General features: G+C 45.2%; 1 protein-coding gene across 5 annotated transcripts in view; it reads left to right on the top strand.

Annotated features, from left to right (window-relative positions):
- Positions 1-20,896, top strand: part of WDFY4 (WDFY family member 4) — a 353,171-nt gene that overhangs the window by 38,511 nt on the left and 293,764 nt on the right. For all 5 annotated transcript variants that reach the window (XR_008426691.2, XM_045196058.2, XM_053922799.1 and 2 more), the window contains exons 3-11: positions 703-817; positions 1,634-1,740; positions 3,809-3,943; positions 6,944-7,133; positions 9,710-9,899; positions 11,705-11,862; positions 13,399-13,851; positions 16,232-16,336; positions 18,076-18,266. Coding sequence is in view for 4 of the 5 variants with exons in the window: in XM_045196058.2 (XP_045051993.2) it covers positions 703-817; positions 1,634-1,740; positions 3,809-3,943; positions 6,944-7,133; positions 9,710-9,899; positions 11,705-11,862; positions 13,399-13,851; positions 16,232-16,336; positions 18,076-18,266 (1,644 nt within the window). In the remaining variant the exon portion in view is untranslated. The remainder of the gene's footprint in view (positions 1-702; positions 818-1,633; positions 1,741-3,808; positions 3,944-6,943; positions 7,134-9,709; positions 9,900-11,704; positions 11,863-13,398; positions 13,852-16,231; positions 16,337-18,075; positions 18,267-20,896) is intronic.

The following is a 20,896-nucleotide window of genomic DNA, read 5'->3' on the forward strand; positions in this document are numbered from 1 at the left end:
AGCAAAACTGCATGTCATAGAGGCCACTAGTGGCCAGGAATGCACATAGCAGCCTACCTTTCTGGTGAGAACCTGGGATAGGAAATTCCTGGAAACTCAAGACCTTGGTCAAGGTAGTCACTCTACTCTGACTGTTGGTCTGGAGAGAGCTCTCTTCAGCCTAGGACTAGTGAATTTGGCCTGTGACCCAACACAGTAGAACCAAGGGAAAAGACTCAGATGAAAAGCAAAACTAGGAACAGTATTACTACAGAAACCAGGGGAAATTCTGAAAAGAGGAGAATCAGTGAGATATAGCAATTGATGGGGTAAGGAAAGTGAGGGAGAGGGAGATCTAGTGAATCACTCTTGGAATTTCCCACTAGGGCAACTGGGTGCTTGGCAAGGCCATTTCCCTGGATAAGATGCAACAGGTTTGTGGGAAGGCAATGGATTCAGTTATGTGTGTTTGATGTTTCAAGAGACCGAGTTCAGGGATGTCCAGGGCCCAGGTGGCTGTGGGTTTGAAGCTCAGCAGAATTCAACAGGCATAAGGTTAGGGATACAGTAGAAGCCCAAGGGTAGGTGATGTAGTAGCCTTTGGGACCCACTTTAGAAAGTGAGTTGAACCATTGGTTTGGGTTGCAAGGAGAGAGGGAGGTGACTCTCTGGCCTTGCTTTGTAGCTGTAACATCTCTGACCAAATCCTGTTGTTTGCATCAGGCCTGGGAACACTCCGTGGGGATCATCTGCTTTCCCAGTCTCGAAAAGCTGGCTGAAGAGGTTTCCAACCAGCTAGTCCAAGAAATACAGAAGGTGCTTGTGGGAAAGCCTGCAGGTAAGAGAAGAGAGGTCCTGGAGAAAACTTATGGGAGAACAAAACAGCTCTGAAGACTCCTCTCAGGCTTCCTGCTCTGTCCCTCTCTCCTTTCTAGTGGAGTTAGAGTAGTGCCTTCCAAACAGACCAGTGGGCCCAGTTCTGTCACTGAGTACCTTGGGAACAAAGGGAAAGGCTAGCAGAGCAGCAGAGAAAGGGGACTTAGGGAACTCTGCTGCTTCTGGGAGGGACAGACACACACACACCCACACATACAACCAGGGGTTCTGAGAGGAAGTGCTAGGATAAAGCATGCACCTGAATATTTAATGGAGAGCTTGATGCAGAAGACACAGAGGTCAAAGCATATTTTTTTGTTGTGGGGTCCCTGACTTGCATTCTGCCACTCAGGGAGCTGGACTCTGGTGGCTGGGCTATGCAGGAAATTCCAGGGGGGAGGAATAGCATGAGCATGGTGTAGATTGGCGGAGTCCCTGCAATATAAAGGGCTGCATGATACAGAAAGGGAGGTGAAGACTCTGGATTATGGGAAGTTTATTGCTGAGGAACTTGCTCATCATTTGTCAATAGGGAGCCATTGATGGTTGTTGAAGAGGGATGATTGCATGCTAACAACTGTCCTCCAAGGAGATTAATCTGGCTAAGTATGCAAGTTTGGTGTAGATTCAGGTGGCCTTCTGAGGAAGGCAGGAGTTCCCTAAAGATGCTAAGGTGCATCTCCCAGTAAGAGGAGCCCAAGTGGAGAGGAAACTGGGTGAGCAAGTCACTGCATCATTCTACTAGTGACACTTTTTCCTCTTCTTGTGTTGTTGTCAGAGCAAGCACGAGCAGCAGCTGGGCAGTTGCTGAGGTGGAAGGGGGATACGGATCAGGATGGCTACCTGCTCCTCAAGTCAGTGTTTGTGCTCACGGGGACAGACTCGGTAAGTGCCAGAACCCACTGGCCTGGCCCTGGCATTCCTCACCCACATGCACAGGGATGTCTCAGCACAGGGCAGTGGCATGTTTCAAGAGTCTTTCTTTCCATGAAACTGATTTCTTGTTTCTCCTTCCTTATTTCCCTTTTGATATAGAACATAGACTTTTGCAATTCTGAAATTTGGGTTTAAATACTGTCTTTCAGTTGACAAACTGTGTAACCTCAAGCAAATTGTGTTATCTCTCTGTGACTCTTTTGCGTTGCTAATTTTAGAATTTGGGATGATAATGCCTCACTTCTAGAGTTGCTGTGAAGATTGAAAATGGCTGATGTCCCTGTGTGTCAGGGCAGGGCTGGTATGTCCCACGGGGACTGTGCTCATTAATCCTCCCAAACCCTAGGAGTCAGATTATGGTGATGTCACAGTAGTGAGCAATCAAGTTCACCCATGTTGTATAACTGCAGTCTGTCTGACTCCAGCGCCCATGCTCTCAGGTGCTTCTCTTTTTTTTTTTGTTTTGCCTCCTGTCAAACTCAGACTGAAGGAGCCACAAGTGTAGTCACCTGTCTATGCATGCCGGTCCAGAGACAATACTCAAATGAGGCTTCTACCCCTTTTCTTCCTTCCTGCACCCCATCCTGGCTGTAGTCATACCCTCCCACTGGGAAGAGAGGGCCTGGTGCTTTCCTCTGAGCAGTTTGCTAATGGCTGTTGTCTTCTCAGACAGAAGCAGTCCTGGCATCTGTGGCCATCAGTAGAAAAGGCCAGAGACTCCATGCAGGGTGGTCCCAGAAACTCATTTGTCCATCACCTATAGGGAGTGCCCACCGTGATGGATCTAGCATACAGCAATCTAAAGGAGACACAGACATTAGATGAGCCTTTGGAGATAGTAAGTGGGGGTGGGTAGAACAGAGCTGCAGATGTCAGCCAGAGGGAGGGCCACCTGGTTTTCCCTCTGTGTAAACTGCCTGGAGTACTGTCAGGTGGAGCAGCCTGAAGCACAGAGCAGGGCTCTTCTGCTCCCAGGAAAGGACTGTTTATAGTCTGAGTAGTAAAACATTAACCTAATGACTGGTTTTCCACTGTGAGCATCTAGACCCAAAAGCAGTGAAAAAGGTAAGCAGCTGGCTTTCAGTGGAGCCAGTGTAGCAGGGGGGACAAGGAGAGCTACCCTGAGCGGGGTCACCATAGAGCCAGGTGTCAAGGAAAGGGGTGGACATTACTGGCACTAGGAGCTTTTAGGGGCAAAGTAGGCCCAGCATACTGCGTGATATTCCTGGCCTGGCCTGGACTGTGCATTGTTCCTTTTTGATTTTCTAATTTACCTACCATGTCTGTCATATTAGTCAATCAGGTGAAGATTGTGTGGACAATAGACTTTAGATGAACCCCATATGTACTCGCATTCATGCATATACACATATGCACACACACACAAAGAGGATTGCCATAATAATCCTGGTGGAGCTCCAGGCAGAGTCCATGGAAGAGAGGCCCTCAGGAGCTCTGCACTCAGGTGGGGCTCTCCTCCAGCTCCCTGTCTTCTCTCCTCTGTCTGGTAGCTCTAGTTAGTGGTCTTTGCCTATAGGTCACAGTGAGGTTTTAGATCTGAATGAGGGGATGGGAAGGATGCTTGCTGATCAGATCCTTAATTCAGTTGTTTGCACTTGTTATCAACTATCCCCTCCTGACTGAGTTCCCAGTGTCCTAATCAGGAGGCAACCTACCAAGTCAGTGGTGTGGTTGCTTAAGGAAGCTCTTGTTTTTTGCTTTGCATCAGTCTCTCCCTCTTTCCCTCCCTCCCTACTTTCCTCCCTATCAACTCTCTATCTTATAAAAGACATAATGTTGATCATGCAGCATACACTTTATCTAAACTAAAACTGCACAGTCACCCTAGGTGAGTCCTGTGACTGTCTCCATTCTTACTGGAGAGTGTGTTGCCCAGAGAGAGGCAGTGACTTACACATGTTCCGGCTACAACAGCTGGGCATACCAAAAGAGTGGGCCAGAATCAGGGTGGCCAGTTCTGCCCTTGGGTCACTTTGTCCCTGCTCTTCCCTTGCAGGAGACGCTGGGCAGAGTTGCTGAATCTGGGCTCCCAGCCCTGCTTCTGCAGTGTCTCTACCTCTTTTTTGTCTTTCCTCTGGAAAAGGATGAGCTTTTTGAGAATGATCTTCAAGTTCAGAGGATGTTTGTGCAGGTAAGTGAGAGGAGGGGCTGAATTTCTCTGGGTCAAGGCTGCGCTCTGCTCCTTAGAGGTGCTCTTACCTTTTTTGGCCTGAGTTCTGGAGCTTCTCTGTTCTCTGCGAGGTCCCAGCCCACCCCTCTGTCCCCATGTTCTGCAAACACCAGGAAGCTTGTGTATTGGGAAAATGGATTTTCTTCTTCTATCTCACTGTATCTCTCTATCAATACTCCCCTTGTTTTTATTTTCCCAGAAAGATGAGCTCCTTCTTCTCCACTTGGCCCCATCAGCTCCTTCTCCAGTCTGTGTTGCTGGGCCCTGCTGGCCCTCCCCAGTATTGGGAACCTTCCATCTCTGGCCACTTTCCCTCTGAGAATAAGCATATAACTCCACTTGCATAATTGTGGCCCCTGTTTTCTAAATACTTGCTATATACCTTGCTCCATGACCTCTCCTCTGTCATCTCCAAGAGTTCTCTCTTCCATCTTGGGGCACGTATAGTACTGTGTTCCTGATTCTATGCAAACTAAGGCACAGTGAGTAAACATGAGCTCAGGGGCTGGGTGGAGTCCCAGGAATCTGGTTCCAAGCTCACTCGCAGTAAGGCTTTTAACCATCTCAGACGACTGAGCACCACATGTGGTTTCCTCTTGTCATTTCCCATCTCTCCTAACCTCTCTGACTGACAGCAGCAATTCTTTAAAAATTATTTTATTTTCAATTACATTTGTCTGCATTTTCTCCCTACCCCTCTCCTCTACCCTAGCCAAACTCACCTTCCTCCCTTGCTTCTACCCTCCCCCTTGGTTTTGCCCATGAATCCTTTATAGTAGTTCCTGAAAGCCCTTCTCCCCATTGTCCCTTCCCCTCTCCCCTCTGGCTATAGTTAGATTGTTCTTAACTTCAATATCTCTCGTTATATTTTGTTTGCTTTTTTCTCCTGTTGATTATATTCCAGTTAAAGGTGAGATCATATGGTATTTGTTTCCCACTGCCTGGCTTATTTCACTTAGCATAATGCTCTCCAGTTCCATCCATGCTGTTGCAAAGGGTATGAGCTCCTTCTTTCTCTCTGCTGTGTAGAATTCCATTGTGTAAAGGTACCATTGTTTTTTGATCCACTCATTTGCTAATGGGCACTTAGGTTGCTTCCAGTACTTGGCTATTGTAAATTGTCTAACAGCAGCAATTTTTAACGTAAGTCCTTACTCCTTCCCCTGCCCCTCACGTTCCACTTTCCCATCTTCTGGGAGGCTGAGGTCTACAGAAAACCCTTTCTGCTTCTCTGACCTTGGAGGGTGAGGGAGGGTGAAGAGGGCTGTGTGTCTTACTCATGTCTATATGTCCAGGGCCTAGGCAGTGTCTCACACAGAGCAGGTACTTGGGACCATTTGGAAATTTTCAAGTGCAGCTGTCTGTTGGACATCTGCATGCAGATTAACATCCATTTTAGACTAATTCTCAAGCCAGAGTCATCATTACCAGAGGGTATCAAACAAGTTCTGGTGGATTTTTACTTGTGGTGGGTTATCTCCTAAACTGTACTTGTTGGAAACTTAGGCTTCATTTACCTGTATATAATCATATTCCAAATGGTGGCCAGGACACAGTGCTGGGCATGTGAACAAATATTTATCCTTTGTTTTTTTATGTGTTCTTCAGGGAGTAAGTGCAGCCCTGTCTTTACAGTTTTCTCCAGGGATGGACAGAGTGCAAACCACAGTGATAGAATCCATCTGTGTTCAGGGTTTTCCTTACTTCATTCCACAAAAAAATATGAATCTCCTCCTGGGTGTAGCTCTATGCCAGACTGATGGTTCCTTCAGTGCGCACAGTCCCCTTTCTCATATACATGACAGAAAGATGTGGACGCCAAGTGGGGGAAATAGTCACAAATAAATTAGCATGTCCAATTTTTAAGTGCTCTGAAGGAAAAGTCAAAGGTGTGCCAGAAAGTGAGGACAGGGGACCTGGTTTACAGTAGAGCATAAAAGAGGCTGTTTAGAGGAGATGGCATTGAACTAGAGCTCAAGGTTGGGGTGGAGCTGTGATGGGGAAGAGCAGGGCCAGGAGCAGAAACTGTCATCTGAGCCAAGGGGCGTGTGGCTACATACACATGCAGGGACCTGTAGCCAGTCCCAGGGCTGTCCAGCTGGGACTCTCTTGCAGTACTGGAGGGCTACTGGGTTCAGGTGGAAGGAGCTTTCCATATTTTCCAAACTGGAAAACATGCAAAGTTAAACCAGGAAGAGCCAAAGAGAGAGGAGGCAGGGCAAGTCCCTGCAGAGTTCTGTGTACTGTTATTCACTCCAAGTGGACAGACTGTGTCTGAAGTCCACAGGGAGACTGAATTGGCAGAAATGAGGACCTCAGTTAGGAGGTTACAGGATAGCATGCATGATCTTATAGAGAGGTAGTTTGAATGCTGACCAGGGGTTCAGGAATACATCTTGCCTTTTAAATAGCACCAAGTCCTGTTAATTCTATGCCTGAACAGTTGATGGCATTTTCCTGGCATTTCTATAAAAAAGATATCCAAGTCAAACATTTCTTTGTTATTCTGACTTGGAAAGGATAACTACTGCTTTTACAGGGGTTATGAGTTCAGACAGCCCAAACCCCTTAACCTGTTATTGGTGGCACTGTTGACCATGCTGATCTGGGGCAGAGGGTGGCAACATACAACTCCATCTTTTGTGCTGACACATGCCTATCAGTGCTCTGGAAAGGTAGGGAAAAAATCTATTGCAGGAAGGAGGCTTCCTAATTAGAGTTTTCTCGGCTCTTCCTTCCTCCCTTCCTTCCTTTTTTCCTTCCTTCCTTCCTTCCTTTCTCCCTCCCTCCCTCCCTCCCTCCCTCCCTTTCTTCTTCTTCTCCTGCCTCCTCCTTTTCCTCCTTCTATTCCCCCCACTCCTCCTCCTCCTCCTTCTTCTTCTTCTTCTCCTCCTCCTCCTCTCTCTGTCTCTCTTTGTCTCTCTCTATCTCTGTCTCTGTCTCTGTCTCTCTCTCTTTCAGATGTTGCTCAACATTTGCAGTGAGTCTCAGGGACTGGAGGGACTTCTCTCAGGGAATGAGCTCCAGTCTTTAGTGATTGCCACAACCTGTCTTCGGGAGCACAGCTGCCACTTTTGGAAGGAGCCCACCTTCTGTGTGCTGAGGGCAATCTCCAAGGCCCAGAACCTCAACATCATCCAATACCTGCAGGGTAAGTCCCCAGGGGACCAGGGGTGGGCTCTGGGCCCACTTTCCACAACAAGACCCTGTCATACTCTTGCAGAGTCAGGATAGATTTCTGGGACCAAAAAAGACACAGACAAACAAGGTTTTCATCAAGGCCCAGTTATGCCCAGTAGATGACCCTATATTGCTTGGTTTCATTCATGAAAGTGTTTGTATTGTTCATTTTGATGCTCCATTGAAGGAGGGAGGGAAAGGGGAACTCATTTACTGCCTGCATACTGTTAAACAGAAACTGTGCTGGACCCATTTGTATGTCATCTCATTTGTTTCTTTGAGACAGATATTGAAGATTATTACCATTTTGCAGTGGGAAACAGATTAGTGTTTGCTGAAGAATTTGCCAAGGCTCCCTAGCTTTCAAAGAGGATCAAATTTAAACTTGGAGGTGCCTGATCCCAGTGCCTTAAGTTCTGCTCTGGTCAGGACATGTAGGGGTTAAGGTCATCAGTTCTGAACCAGTTCTGCCCTTATAGTTGAGTGACCTTGGGCACTTAACTGACTGGGTGTCCCACATTTTTGTCTGTAAAATGGGGACAAGAACCCTGCTGATCTCATTGGACTGTGGTGAGGCTTTGATGAGTTGACATATTTGAGGTGCTTAGGCAGCACTTGGCACACAGTGGATTCCCCACAGCCATCAGCATCACAGCATCAATACCTGGTGGGATCAAGGCAACGCGCTAAGGGTGTCAATTCCATTGGCAGGACCAGGGGCTCCTTCAGCCTCTCTTGCCTCTTCCCAAGAACACAGATCACACTGGGTGCCATGGCTCACACAGTCTTGGGAAACTATATTGGCCTCCTCTCAGCAGCTGGGCCGTGATGGGGCCAGAAGGGAGATTCTGCAAAGCTGACTCAAGGGGAGCATTCTGACAAAGGTTCACTACAGCTGATTGCCTTACCCACTGCGGCATTTCCTTAGCTCCATAGCTAAAGTACCTCTTGGGAGCAGAGCCGTCCATCCCTTGGGCTGACCCCAAGGTGTGGAGTCTTTTTGGGAGTAGGTCAGAGCCTTCCCATGTGACCTGCTTGTCCACAAACATTGGCCCTGTGGTCTGTCTTCTTTCTGGGGCCTCCTATAGCAGAGGGAATCAGCTGGTGAGAGCTGGGAACTCTCAATGAGCCCACCCTCTTTTTTTTTTTTTTTTTAAATCCTCACCCAAGAAAATTTTTTCATTGCTTTTGTAGAGAGAAAGGAAGGTAGTGTGGGGAGAGAGGCAGAAAAACATTGATGTGAGAGAGATACATTGATTGGTTACCTCTTGAATGCTCCCAGACTGGGGATCAAACCCTAGGCATGTGTCCTGACTGGGGATTGAACCTGCAACCTTCCAGTATATGGGACAATACTCCAACCAACTGAGCCATACTGGCCAGGGTGACCAGCCCACTCTGTTGTTGCAATGGAGCCCAGATGAAGTAGAAGCACCAGTTGAGGGAGTTATATTCCTGGAGAAGCCAGGGCCCAGCATTAGTAGTCCAGGGCTGACTGGGCCTGAGGCGTTCTATAGCTCAAATCCCCTCCACCCCCAACCACTGCTCACAGGCTAGAGTTGGAGACCCCTAAGAAAAGGCTGCTTGCATTGGCAGTAGAAAGCCCTCATTGTGTCATTATTCTCAACTGGAAATGAAAAATTCCACCTCAATGAGAAGTCTGCCACCTGAGCACTGTGTCCCCTTAGAGAAATGAATAGTTTCTGTGGGCATATGGGTTGAGGCCAAGATTAGAAAGTAAAGGGCTGGACTCGAAGTCACCTGCCAACCCCTGAACTCTTGGGGCTGCCCTGTCTGGCATGCAGACTCCACGCATCTCAGCCTCACCATTGAGGGATTGGGCATAGTTATCTCAGATTCCAAGCAGGCATGTTTCCTGACTTCCTCAGTACTCACAAGAGACTTCCCAATGAAAGAGCCCTAAAAACAGCCATCAATCAAAATGCAAATCCAATGACATTTCTCTTCTGACTCAAATTTCCTCTGGCTTCTCACATCTCTGGGGGACCACCATGGCCAGCCCTCACATGAGCGGGAACTGCTCTCCCCCACCTTCCTGTGTTCCATAGAAGGGCTCCAGATCCCTGATTCCTTAGGAGTTGAGACACATCATCTTTTCACCACCTCACCTTCACACATCCATATATTCTTCTCTACACTTTTCATCAAGCTAATTTCTGCTCATCTCCAGTGCTGTTTCCTTAAGGCCTTCCACAGTGCTCAGGCCTTAGGTCATGCATCTTGTTACCCAGGAACTTAGATGTTCCATGCGCTAGGAATTAGGAGGAGAGAGCTGAGAGGCTTTCTTCTTCCTGGTTCACCTGCTCTCCATCTGAACTTGCAGAACATGGCTTTCAGGATAGCACTTCTGAAGGGGGAATCATCTTCTTTTTGGTTTGCAGGCCAGTGCTCAATCCATTGAGCCACAACAGCCAGGGCAAGGGAGTCATCTATTGATCCAAGTTTAAAGAAGGTGGGGTGGGAAGGAATGATTGTGGCTGAAAAGCTATTGCTTCTGAGCAAACAGTGTTGTCTTTTTCCCTGCAGTGATGGATTGTGTCAAGATCTCCCTCCAAAACCTCTCCAGGCTTGCAGACTCTCTCCTTGCTCCAGAGCTGGGAGAGGCTGTGAGCCTCATCTTGGGCTTTGTGAAGGACTCCTACTCTGTCTCCTCGGCTCTGCTCATGGAGTTTGAGAACGGGGAGGGCTACCCTCTGCTACTCAAAGTGTTACTCCGGTAAGTGGATGTGTTTGGTGGGAGAGAAAACTCCAAACCTAGGTCCTCCTCAGATCACATGGGGTGCTTTGGAGAAAGACACATATGGAGGCTTCTCAGAGTGTCTTCTGAAATACAAATCTCTGTATGTAGACCACGGACAGAAAGACTTTTATTGCAAAGGTTATTCAACATGCACTGGGCTTGGGGGTCAGAGCCACTCCCTTAGAGAACAAGTGGGTGGTTGTGATACTAATTTTACCAAGTCCCTTTGGTGGCAGGCAGCACTCTCATGCCTGGAAGCCTGACAGACACCCATCAGAACCCACATCACTGTGTTGGAGGGCTTTCTAGGACTGCTGTAATGGGCTCTGCCTATATGCTTGAGGGCTGGTAGTGCAAAGAAATCAACTACCCGCAGGAGCAGTTCTCAGCCAATGATTGGTAGAAGCTGATAGAGAAATACCCAGAAAGTTGTCCTTTGTGGGTGGGGGAAGGGTGAGCTCTACCAGCTTCCTAGAGTCCCCAAGGATTCAGCTCCAGTTGCCTGATGAGATTTGTACTTGATAATGCTCCAGACTGGCTCTTTTCCCTTCTCTGTCTCATTGAGCCTCTCCCCTACTTGTATTTTCAGATCAACTCCCAAATAAACTACTCTCCCTCAAATCCTTGACCCATGGGAACCCAAATGTAGACACTCTGCAGCTGGGTCAGGACTAATTCTTCCGACTTGTTCTATTCTGATTGGCCACGTCATCCTCAGGTTGGGTCCAGGGATTGGATAAGCCAAAAGATGGAAATCAAAGAAATTTCTGGATTTTCCAAACTCTTCCACTGATCTTAGGGAAGCCACTTTAGGGCAAGGCCACGTATATTTCCTTGGGCTTCACTCTGAATAGGAGAAGCCCCTTTCCCTGTGGGATTCAGCTTATATTGTGCTTCATGGACTTCACTGCAAGCCAGGGTTCCAGTCTAGAGGGGTGACCAGGATGAAGGGTAATGATGTGATTAAATGACAACCCTGAGGGCCTTCCTCCAAAAGGACATAACAATAAATGTCCTTATGGTGATATCACATTTTACATTAGTCTGAACTATGACTAACTGGCTATTGCTAACGTTAAGGTCTATGGCATAGCAGTTCTTGAATGTTTTTTTTTGTTAAATGGGTGGTTGGTTTTCCCCAGACTTCTTGCGGGAGTCAGGAGAGGGAAATGAGTCTGTTCAAGGGAATGTCAGGAAGGATCCATTGCAGCTCATTAGTTTTCTTTTCTGCCTTAACTAAAGTCACACTGCAAACACTTTTATTCTTGACATGGCAGAGCTGGAATGAGACCTGAGAGATACTTCTCCACAAGAAGAGCAGGGTAGCCTGCCTACACATAAGTAGCTAAAAAATAGAAACAATACTCAACTTTGAAATAAGCATAAGGAAGTCTAATAAAGTTGGATTATTTCCCATGATATTTTTGTTGTTGTTATTGTTGCTCTTTGGAAATGTCAAATCTCTCATTTTGGAGGTACTCCTGCCCAAAGCATATGCCTTTTGGGAGGTCCAGCCATAGCATCACGAGCAGATGCTATTGCTCTTCCCAGGTTTCTCTGTACTCTGATTGCACATTTAGATCTAGGGCTGACCTTTGTAAACACAGTGACTTTTACCCAGGGCACTTCCATTGCCTTTTAGTGCTGACTCAGTGGAGACCTTTGGGGTCTTTCCCAGCACCTCAGTCAGCATTGCCTCTGCACCCCAGTGAGGAGCACCATGAACAAATGTGACTGCTTTGTCCAAGAATCCAGGGAACTGGCCTCATCTGTCCCTGCAGGTATGATGGGCTGACCCAGAGCGAAGTGGATCCCCACCTGGATGAGCTCCTCAGGCTGGTGGTGTGGCTGACGACCTGTGGGAGGTCAGAGCTGAAGGTGTTTGACAGCGTCACTTACCCTCAGCTGGAAGGCTTCAAGTTCCATAACGAGGCTTCTGGTAGGTCATCCTGTGTCTCCTGGGGTCCCAGCAGTAGTTGGTGCTGTGCCCTGACAAGGTTACAGAGGTTTTCCCCCAATTATTTGTAAAGAAACAAACACTTGTCACCTGTTAGTGACACAGTAGGATCCAATTCTGTCATGCCTTTAAGGAGATTGCTTATGGATTTGAAATCTCTCCTTCATACATTTTTCTACATGTTTTGGGTGGGAATTAGAGTAAATGTTTGCTTAATAAAGGTAAAGAATGGAGGGAGCCTCTGCTCACCACTGTCATCTCTGGTGTGATGTACCCTGTGGCATTTGCTTATATAATTATGAGATAGCCCTGAAACAGTCCTAAGGTTTAGAGTCAGTGCCTCCTCCATTCTTTGAGATACTGATTGATTTATTGATGAACTCAATCAACATGCACTGGTGTACTGGGCAGCAGCCACTCTGCCCCATGCTAGGTATCAGGTGTCTGCTCCCTGAATATTCTCTGAAGAGACTGTCCCACATACACTGAACCATAATCTACTCTGTAAAATAATATGCATAACCTAATGATAAAAGCATCAGGTGCAGTAGCTACACCAGGCAGGTGGGCCAACTGCCTGTCAGTCAAGAAACCCTGCACAAAATGCAAGGTTTCAAGGTTAAGTGTGGGTTGTCCAGGTAGAAAGGAAGAAGAAGAAGTTTAATGGCAGAAAGTACAGCCTGGGGAAATAAGTGGTGACTGAAAACATCTGGATGAGTCTGGCAAAATGGGCGCAGAGACCTGAGCAGGCCAGAATGCAGAGGCTTCAGAGCTTGGGGATCAATCTAGGACGAGCCATTGAATGGGACTCTAGCAGTCATACAAGGAAGTGTCTGGATCAGAGAGAATTTCCAGAAACATCTCTGGTGTCTGAAACAGAGAGGGTTGGAGGCAAGGAGTTTTCACATGAAGTGTCTCCTGGGCAAGAGAGAATGAGACTTAACCTTCAAGCTGGAGAGAAAGGAGGGAGGGGTATGAACTTGACTTAGTAATCTTTAAAATAACTTTATTTTAATTGATTGAAACCAATCCTTCAGTCCAATATTACCCAATGGAAATATAATGGGTCACATAACCTAATTTTAAATGTTCTAGAACCCATATTTAAAAAGTAGCTTAAATTATTTTTCATAATATATTCTATTTAACCCAATATACTATTGAATATATAAACTGTCATTATCTCAACATGCGGTCATTAGAAATAATTGTTAATGACTTTTTTTGGCATTATTTTCTTTGTGCTACATCTTGGAAATCCAGTGTGCATTTTTATACTCATGAAACATCTCAGTTCAGAGTGACATTTCAAGGGCTCAATTAGCCACCACATCTTGGACAATGCAATTCTTGTCTTACATTCTGGGCAGCTGGATTTCTGAATTTCCAATAGACATTTACCCATAGAAGCCAGAAAATAGAGACTTTAAATGACATTTCTTGATGATAATGCAATTATTATTTCTAGGCATAGGCAGGAAAAATGACTTGTAGGGTTATTTCTTCTTTCATTTTCAGGGGTGACCATTAAGAATCTTCAGGCCTTCCAAGTCCTGCAAAATGTTTTCCACAAAGCCAGAGACTCCATCCTCTGCACACGAGTCCTGTTGGCCATCAGGACCATGTGGGACTGGAATGCTCGCAACTTCTTCCTGCTGGAGTGGACCTTGCAGCCCATCTCCCAGTTTGTAGAGATCATATCCCTGAAGCCAGCCCAAGTGCAGGTGCATTTCTTCCAGCTGCTGGAGGCCCTGGTGTTTGAGCTGCATTATGTGCCCCATGAGATCCTGGGGAAGGTGCAGCGCTTGATCAAGGAGAGCCCCGAGCCACTCTGCACCCTTGTGGCCCTTCAGAGTGTCCTCAGGATAGCTGGTGCGGACCCACTCTTCACAGACATTTTCAGGGACTCAGGGCTCCTGGGCCTGCTGCTAGCCCAGCTGCGGAAGCAGGCCAAGATCCTAAGGAAGTCAGGTGCGTGTAAGCCTCAGAGGTGGGAGGGGGAACAGGGTGGGACTGTTTTTTAGCTGAGCCTATTCTGCCAGCCCACCCTGCCACTCATCAACATAACAGAGAAAGTGAGCATACCCACATCACTCTGTCCCACTAGGGACAGGGAAGTTATCCCTGGGACATATGACTTCACAGAGCAGCAGCCTCTCTATTTTCGATAATTGGCCTGATCTTCCCCATGGAGAGATGAGGGTAGATATAATTTTAAAGACTCATGGAGCTAACTCAGGCCAATGAATTCTCAGCTTTCAGGCAGTCCCTGCCTTAAATATTGCTTGAGTATGTAAATGGGGCAACAGCAGGGGGAAGAACAGATCTTCAGTAATACAAAGGGGAATGGGAGCTCAAAGAAGCTTGGGGTTCTGGTGGTGCATCTGTTTGGGTAATCTGGGATATGGCTGTGTTGCTCACTCGATGTTGTTGGACCCAATCGTCTCCCATTTGGAGCAGGGATCATTGCTGTCAGCCTGTCCCCTCTGAATTTTGGCTACACTGTTGTGTAGCCTGCTGGGCCATATACCTATGGCTCCCTGTCATTATCCCTTCACCACTGCCTCAGCCCCTGCACTCTCAACATCAACAGTCTCTGCACTCCCCCATGGGACTTCAGGCTCCCTTTGTCTAGTGGGAGTACACTCAGGAGTGCTGGCCTGGGTTCTCTCACTGCCTGACCACACCCATAAACACACCCTGCTGAGGCCACTCTACATGGTAGTCTGAAACTCCATCTCCACCAACTTTCAAATAGGATCAGAGCATAAAAAATCCTTTGAGTTCCTCTGGCTTTCCATCAATCTGCCCATACCTGACCCTCTGGGACTTCAGTCTGGAGGGACACCAGGACAAGACTCAGTTACTTACCTAATTCTACCTTTTGGCCTCTTCTCCTTCTCCTACTATACTGGTTGGGAGGGACCTTGGGCTCTCTGGCCATTGGTCCATTTTATATTCTTCTCAGTCTCAAGCTAAAGCCATCAGTCTGTCTGCATCCTGGGCCTCTGTGTGTGAAGAAGTCAAAAGGGTGAGCATGGGCATTGGGGCCATCCAGTCCTGGACTGAATCCTGGCTGTGCTGCTCACAAGCTGAGTGATATTGAGCAAATTGCTTCACTTTTATGAGCCTTTCCCTCTGTAAAATGGAAGTGTGTGTGTGTGTGTGTGTGTGTGTATATATATATATATATATATATGTATATATATATATTTATATAGTGAAATTCAGTGAGGAAATGTCAGAAAAAGATCCATTGTTGTGCTTGGTGCATAATAGGTGCTCAAGAATGTTAATCATCTTATCCCTATATACCCTGAGCTACAGCACAGAAGACTGAGATAAACATGTGAGGAGAAACTCACACCCCTGTTGGAATCCAGGAAGGACCCCTGCTTCCCTGGGAGTAACAGGGTTTAGGATTAGTTGCTCCCATCTTGGCATAGCTGGGCCCGAAGCCAGGTCTTAAAGAGTCCTTTTTATGTGCTTCTTTCTATTGTTCTTTGCTCAGTCTTTTTGTTTAGTGTTTGTGTGTTATCTTAGCTGTGTATTGCTTTTCAGCAGCCTGACATTGAATTCACTCTTAAACCCAGTCCAAGACCTATGACCATTCCCAAGAGAATTGGAGCTTTTTTTGTGTGTGCACTGATGTATCTGATCTTTGTGCCTCTATTCTTAAGTGTTTCTTGCTGTTTCTTGGACACGTTATCTTCTGATTAATAAACTCTACCTTCACTCACTCATTCTTTCATTCCTCAAAAATTTACTGAACTTCCCTCTTGTGTCAGGCACTTTCTGGCACTGGGAATTCAATGGTGAACACAAAGGCCTGGTTTGCCCTCATGGATCTAATGGTGACACCTATCTACTCCATAATCTCTCAAGCATCTCATGCCTATGGTGTGAGCTAGCAGTCCTCCCTCCCCAGCATGAATGCCAAATTAGCCAAGTGTCCAAAGGAAAGTCAAGAAGGCAGGGCTTCAGGGATTGTGTAGAAGAGTGATTCTTCAAGTGTGGCCCTCAGGCCTGCCTGTTGGCATCAAATGGGAACTTGTTAGAAATGCAATTATAGGGACTCCCCCCAAGACCTCCTAAGTCATAAACTCTGGGGAAGGGGACCAGCTTCTGGATTTTAACAATGAGCCCTCTGGGAGGTGTTGATGTGGTTCATTGGAGAACCACTGCTCTAAGGGGTAGTAGAGTTACATCTTATAAATTGGGATGCACACTCTCTTATAATGGAAGCATTATATTCACATTTCCTTAAGAGGACAGAAAACCAATGGAATCAGAGGTTTGAGATCATACAATGTGCATTTAAAATGTTTTTATTGCTTCTTAAATGTGGCAGGAAACAAAGAATCCTCTCTTGGCATTCAGGATCCAGAAAAAGAATTGACCTGTGTGATGCTGAAAACTGTAGTCACGCTTCTGAAAGGCTCAGTTCGGAATGCAGGTAAAGATGCACCAAATTTGCTTGTCACTGCTTGGGAAAACATTAACTGTTTTAAGTGATTTACGTCAATAATCAAAGGTTATATATGAGGATTGACCAGCACTAACGTGTGGTTAATATCTATTTTCTTGTTTATGTTCAGTGTTTATGAATAAATTGGTAGACACCTTGGTTGACACCTTTTACTTTTAAAGCTGATAAATAAGTTTATGAAGCAAAAATATATCCTAAATTTATGAGATCAAAGAGCATCCCCCCACATCATACTTTCATGTATAATCCATTAATATCTTGCTGCAGTGACTCTATGCTTTCAAAAGAATTCTGATTGTTGATTAGGATTTTTTTAAAGCATACAGTCCATGCAGCAAGATAACAAACAAGCAAGCAAAATATAACCAGAGACATTGAAATAAAGAACAAACAGACAGTAACTAGAGGGGAGTGGGTAATGAGGAAAAAAAGGGGAAGGGTCATCAAGGAACATGTATACAGGGCACATGGACAAAGCCAAAGGGGGATAGGATCGAGGATGGGAGGTGGGGATGGGTGGGGTGGCAGGGAGTGGTAGTGGTAAAATGGAGACAACTATACTTGAATGACAATAAAAAAAGCCAAATCATAAAATAGAGGCAAAGAAAGCTTTTAATTTTTAAGGGAGTTAATTTGATGTGCTTCTAGCTTATGATGGATTTAGTAGTTTCATCCATCCAAAAACTTTTTTAGCTTCCTAGAATTATGAAGCTTCTATTTTTTTCTTAAAAAAATATGTGTACAGAATATGCATGCATATATATTATACTATGAAGCAGTGCATTGACAAAGTGACAGCAGTGGGTTTGGTGATTTGGGGTGTCTTTATCTGAAGCTCTTATAGATCACCTATACCAACTGTGAATGATAATTTCTTAAGGCAGAGGGTCTCTAATGTTAGATTATAAAAAATTCCCTGGAGGTGCTGGTAAAAGTGCATATTTCTAGGCTCCCTCCCAGAGATTAGCAGCAGGCCAACATAGAGCTCAGGAGTCTACTTTTAGAAAGGCCTCCAGGTGATTTCCACGTAGGGAGCACCTGGCCTCTCCTGCCTATGGAGTTGATCAGTTAAATCCACATCATGCCATTTGAATAATCCAGATACTTCCTAGTTCTCATTCCACATGATCACTCCAAATATTGATCCTGGGGAAAAAATTGTTAGAATTACTTTTAAACAAAAACATACTACCACTCAAATTTCTTCAATCTCCCCCTTTTTCAAGAAAATACCAAGGAATTAAATGTTCTTCAATTCTAGTTTGCTTTCACTGAGAATTTTGGCAGAGAGAGAGAGAAAGAGAGAGAGAGAGAGAGAGAGAGAGAGAGAGAGAGAGAGAGAGAGAAAGAGAATTGTCTCTGCCTTGGATTAGGGAATTATGTAGAAATAAACAGCAGAGGTATATCTAGTTAAAGTTTGTATTACTTAGGTTTCTAAATTAAAAAAAAAAAGAGTTTTTCCCCGAAACAGAATTCTCACTTGAGAAAAAGTTTTCCCTTTTAATTCTCTGTTGTACAGTTTCTCTTCTCCTCTCCTCATTTTAACAGTGTGTATAGACTTTGAAAAAAAAATTATAATGGCCAAAAGAGACACATAAAAATGTAGCAAAACAAATTTGGATATTGTAAGGAAAAGCTTTCTTTAATTGGCACTGATGTGCAGAAGCCTCTATCACTCTAGCCCATACTGTCTATCTGGTCTGCAGTTGTCCTGAAAGACCATGGCATGGTGCCCTTCATCAAGATCTTCCTGGATGACAAATGGTACCGGGGAGCCTCACTCAGCATCTTGGAACAGCTCTCAGTCATCAACACTGAGGAGTACATGAGCATCATTGTGGGTGCTTTGTGCTCGTCCACTCAAGGGGAACTGCATCTGAAACTGGATCTCCTAAAGGTGATGTCAAGTCCTCTTTGTGATGGGTTTGTCTATGGACACATAGCAGGTGATCAACATTGGCCTGTGAATTCATTTATTCATTTGGTCACTGTATTATACAGATTGGGTAGTACCAGTTGCAGTAACAAATAAACCCCACATCCTCAGTAGCCTGACACAGAAGTTTCTTTCTTGTGTACAGTCCAATCAGTGATGGGGAAGGGTATCCTCCAGGGACAGCTGTCACCTGGGCATCTAATCCAGCCAGAAGGCAGAGGAATGGAGAACATGGAGAGTTATATAATACATCTTTGTTCAGACCTACAACTGGCATATGGTAGCTTTTGTGCAATTTTCTTTGGGCACAACTTTGAACAGGACTCATGTTGAACACGAGTGCTAGGCCATGTAGTCCCTGGCTGGACAGCTATTTCCCAGTAACCCTGTAAACTACAGAAGAGGAACCTTAATCATTTGTGCCCAAGCAGCTGCCTCATTTACTGGACCAGCATTCAGCGAGCACCTGGCAATTACCAGGTGTGATGCATAGTGCCTGTGACACCCATCAGGTGACAGGGCCCTCACCATCTGGGAGCTGCTGGCCATGGCTTGGGAGGGTGCACAGAGAACATTTGAGAGAGGCAAAGGAGAAAAAGGGCAAAATGAGCAGTGGGTATCAACTTTGGGCAGCAAAGAGGAGTAAAGTTTTTAATCAAATTATCTTAAAACAGTTTAAGATAGTAAGTATCACTGTTATTATCTCTTCTGTCTGATAGCACTTACAATTTTGTTGCTGTTCCTTCTTTTTAATTCCTTTTGTCTTTCTGGTTTTATTCCTTAAAGAAGATCTTATTTCTTTTGTTATATGCTGTTTAAAAGAAGAACAGATGTAAATTCAGATATCCCCCAGGTAGCTGAGCTCAGGACCCCTCAAGAATATGTGCAACATAGTCCCATGTAAAACACATGCTCTTGTGTCAGTAACACACCACACTGGAGAACTAAAGAACATACAAAGTTTCTCTGACTTCCAAAATTAAACCATCAACCTTAATTATCAATGACCATTTACAAAAGGAGTTAGAGCATAGTGTTAGGTTTATTTCAACTACTTTATTTTTCTATAGATCCTGTATCAAATGCTGAAGTAGCTGTGTTACTGTCATCATGTGGTCTAAGCCTGCGGGTAGTATATGTGGCTAAAGCATCTTGAGAGGCGCATCTGAAAGTGACATTATGCCCATATCTATCATGAATTTCACAGATGACAAGAACCAAAAGAGTAATTTAATTACAGGGCCAAAAAATTATTGATCGTGATTTATATGGACAAAAAAGGGAAGTTAATACAATTTGAAAGACAGTGGAGTTTCATGATTATGTGAAGTGAAGGGACTTAAGGGAGCATGTAATGGAGAGAGTAAGGGAGAGAAATAGCAAGAATTAGTGACAATTTACAGCTGGGAAAGACCTTAGCTTCATTTGGTCCAGTCTTAATATTCCAGCAGAGACATGTCTAAGAGCTTCTATTACTAAATAGTGAAGTTGAGCTTGAAACTAAGACTAGTGACTTAAAATCTAGTGATCTTTCCTCTTCACCATACTGTTTGCTGCATTTTTTTCTATATGTCCATGTTCCATTTGATGTGCATGCCCATTATTGTGATAAGGACCAGGGAAGGCATGGGCCAAAGTAGTCAGGACTTTGGTTCTCTACTGGGTGAATAATTGGAATCTCCATTTGTTTCTGATATGGAAAGTCAAACAGACCTACAGAGAAGAATATTTTGGTTTTACTTTGCTTGGAGAGTATGAGTGTTTTCTGTGTTCATTGTAGAAAAGAGAGCTCTTCTTTTCTCATGGAAAAGTTCATCTTATTTACTCTATAGCCCAGAGGCACCTTATTGGAGTGCCAGCCCTTGGGTAATAGTATGATTTTCTAAAATTAGCAATGTAAAGCCATTATGGTATTTTACAGATTCAATATCATTTCAGAATCACACTATCAAGAGAGCACATCAGGGATAAATACTGTATAAGCTTATTTCACAAAGTCAAACCCTGGGCTCAATGTGCTATCTTCTCCCTGGGTGGTCAGGAGGGTGCCTAGAGCTGCTATTGCTCCCCCAGGACCAGGGCTGTCAACATATTGCTGTTTCAGTGCATGGTGGGGAGGGATGGGGCCCCAGAGTCTTTTCCAGATTCGACCACCACTGAATCATGTGAGCACCTATCCAACATTTGCTGAAATTTGATGTGAGATTTATATTTCTTCTCAATCATCTTGGGAACCCCTTGGAACTTTAGAAACAAAGATGTAAAATTAGCTTTTTCTGGCTGGACTCCCTTTTTTAAAGTTGTAAGTGGATGCTCCCTGAGGCACTATGCCAGCAAAATGGGTCAGATGTAGAATGAGGAGGAAGTCTTGAAGTAGGAGGAACTCAGAGGCAGTTCTCCCTGACACCTATATAGGTTTGCCATCTCTGAAGTGCATTCACATCATGGTGTCATCCTCACTTCCCTTTCCTGAGGTAGAATTAGCCAGAAACACCCTATTTAGGGCAGTTGTTTCCAAACCCCACTGGCGCTTCCATACTGATACAGAAGCACATGTGACTTCACCACCTAATTCTGGCAAATGATAACTG

The sequence above is a fragment of the Desmodus rotundus genome, chromosome 4, assembly GCF_022682495.2.
Source record: "Desmodus rotundus isolate HL8 chromosome 4, HLdesRot8A.1, whole genome shotgun sequence".
In the NCBI taxonomy this organism is placed as follows: Eukaryota; Metazoa; Chordata; class Mammalia; order Chiroptera; family Phyllostomidae; genus Desmodus; species Desmodus rotundus.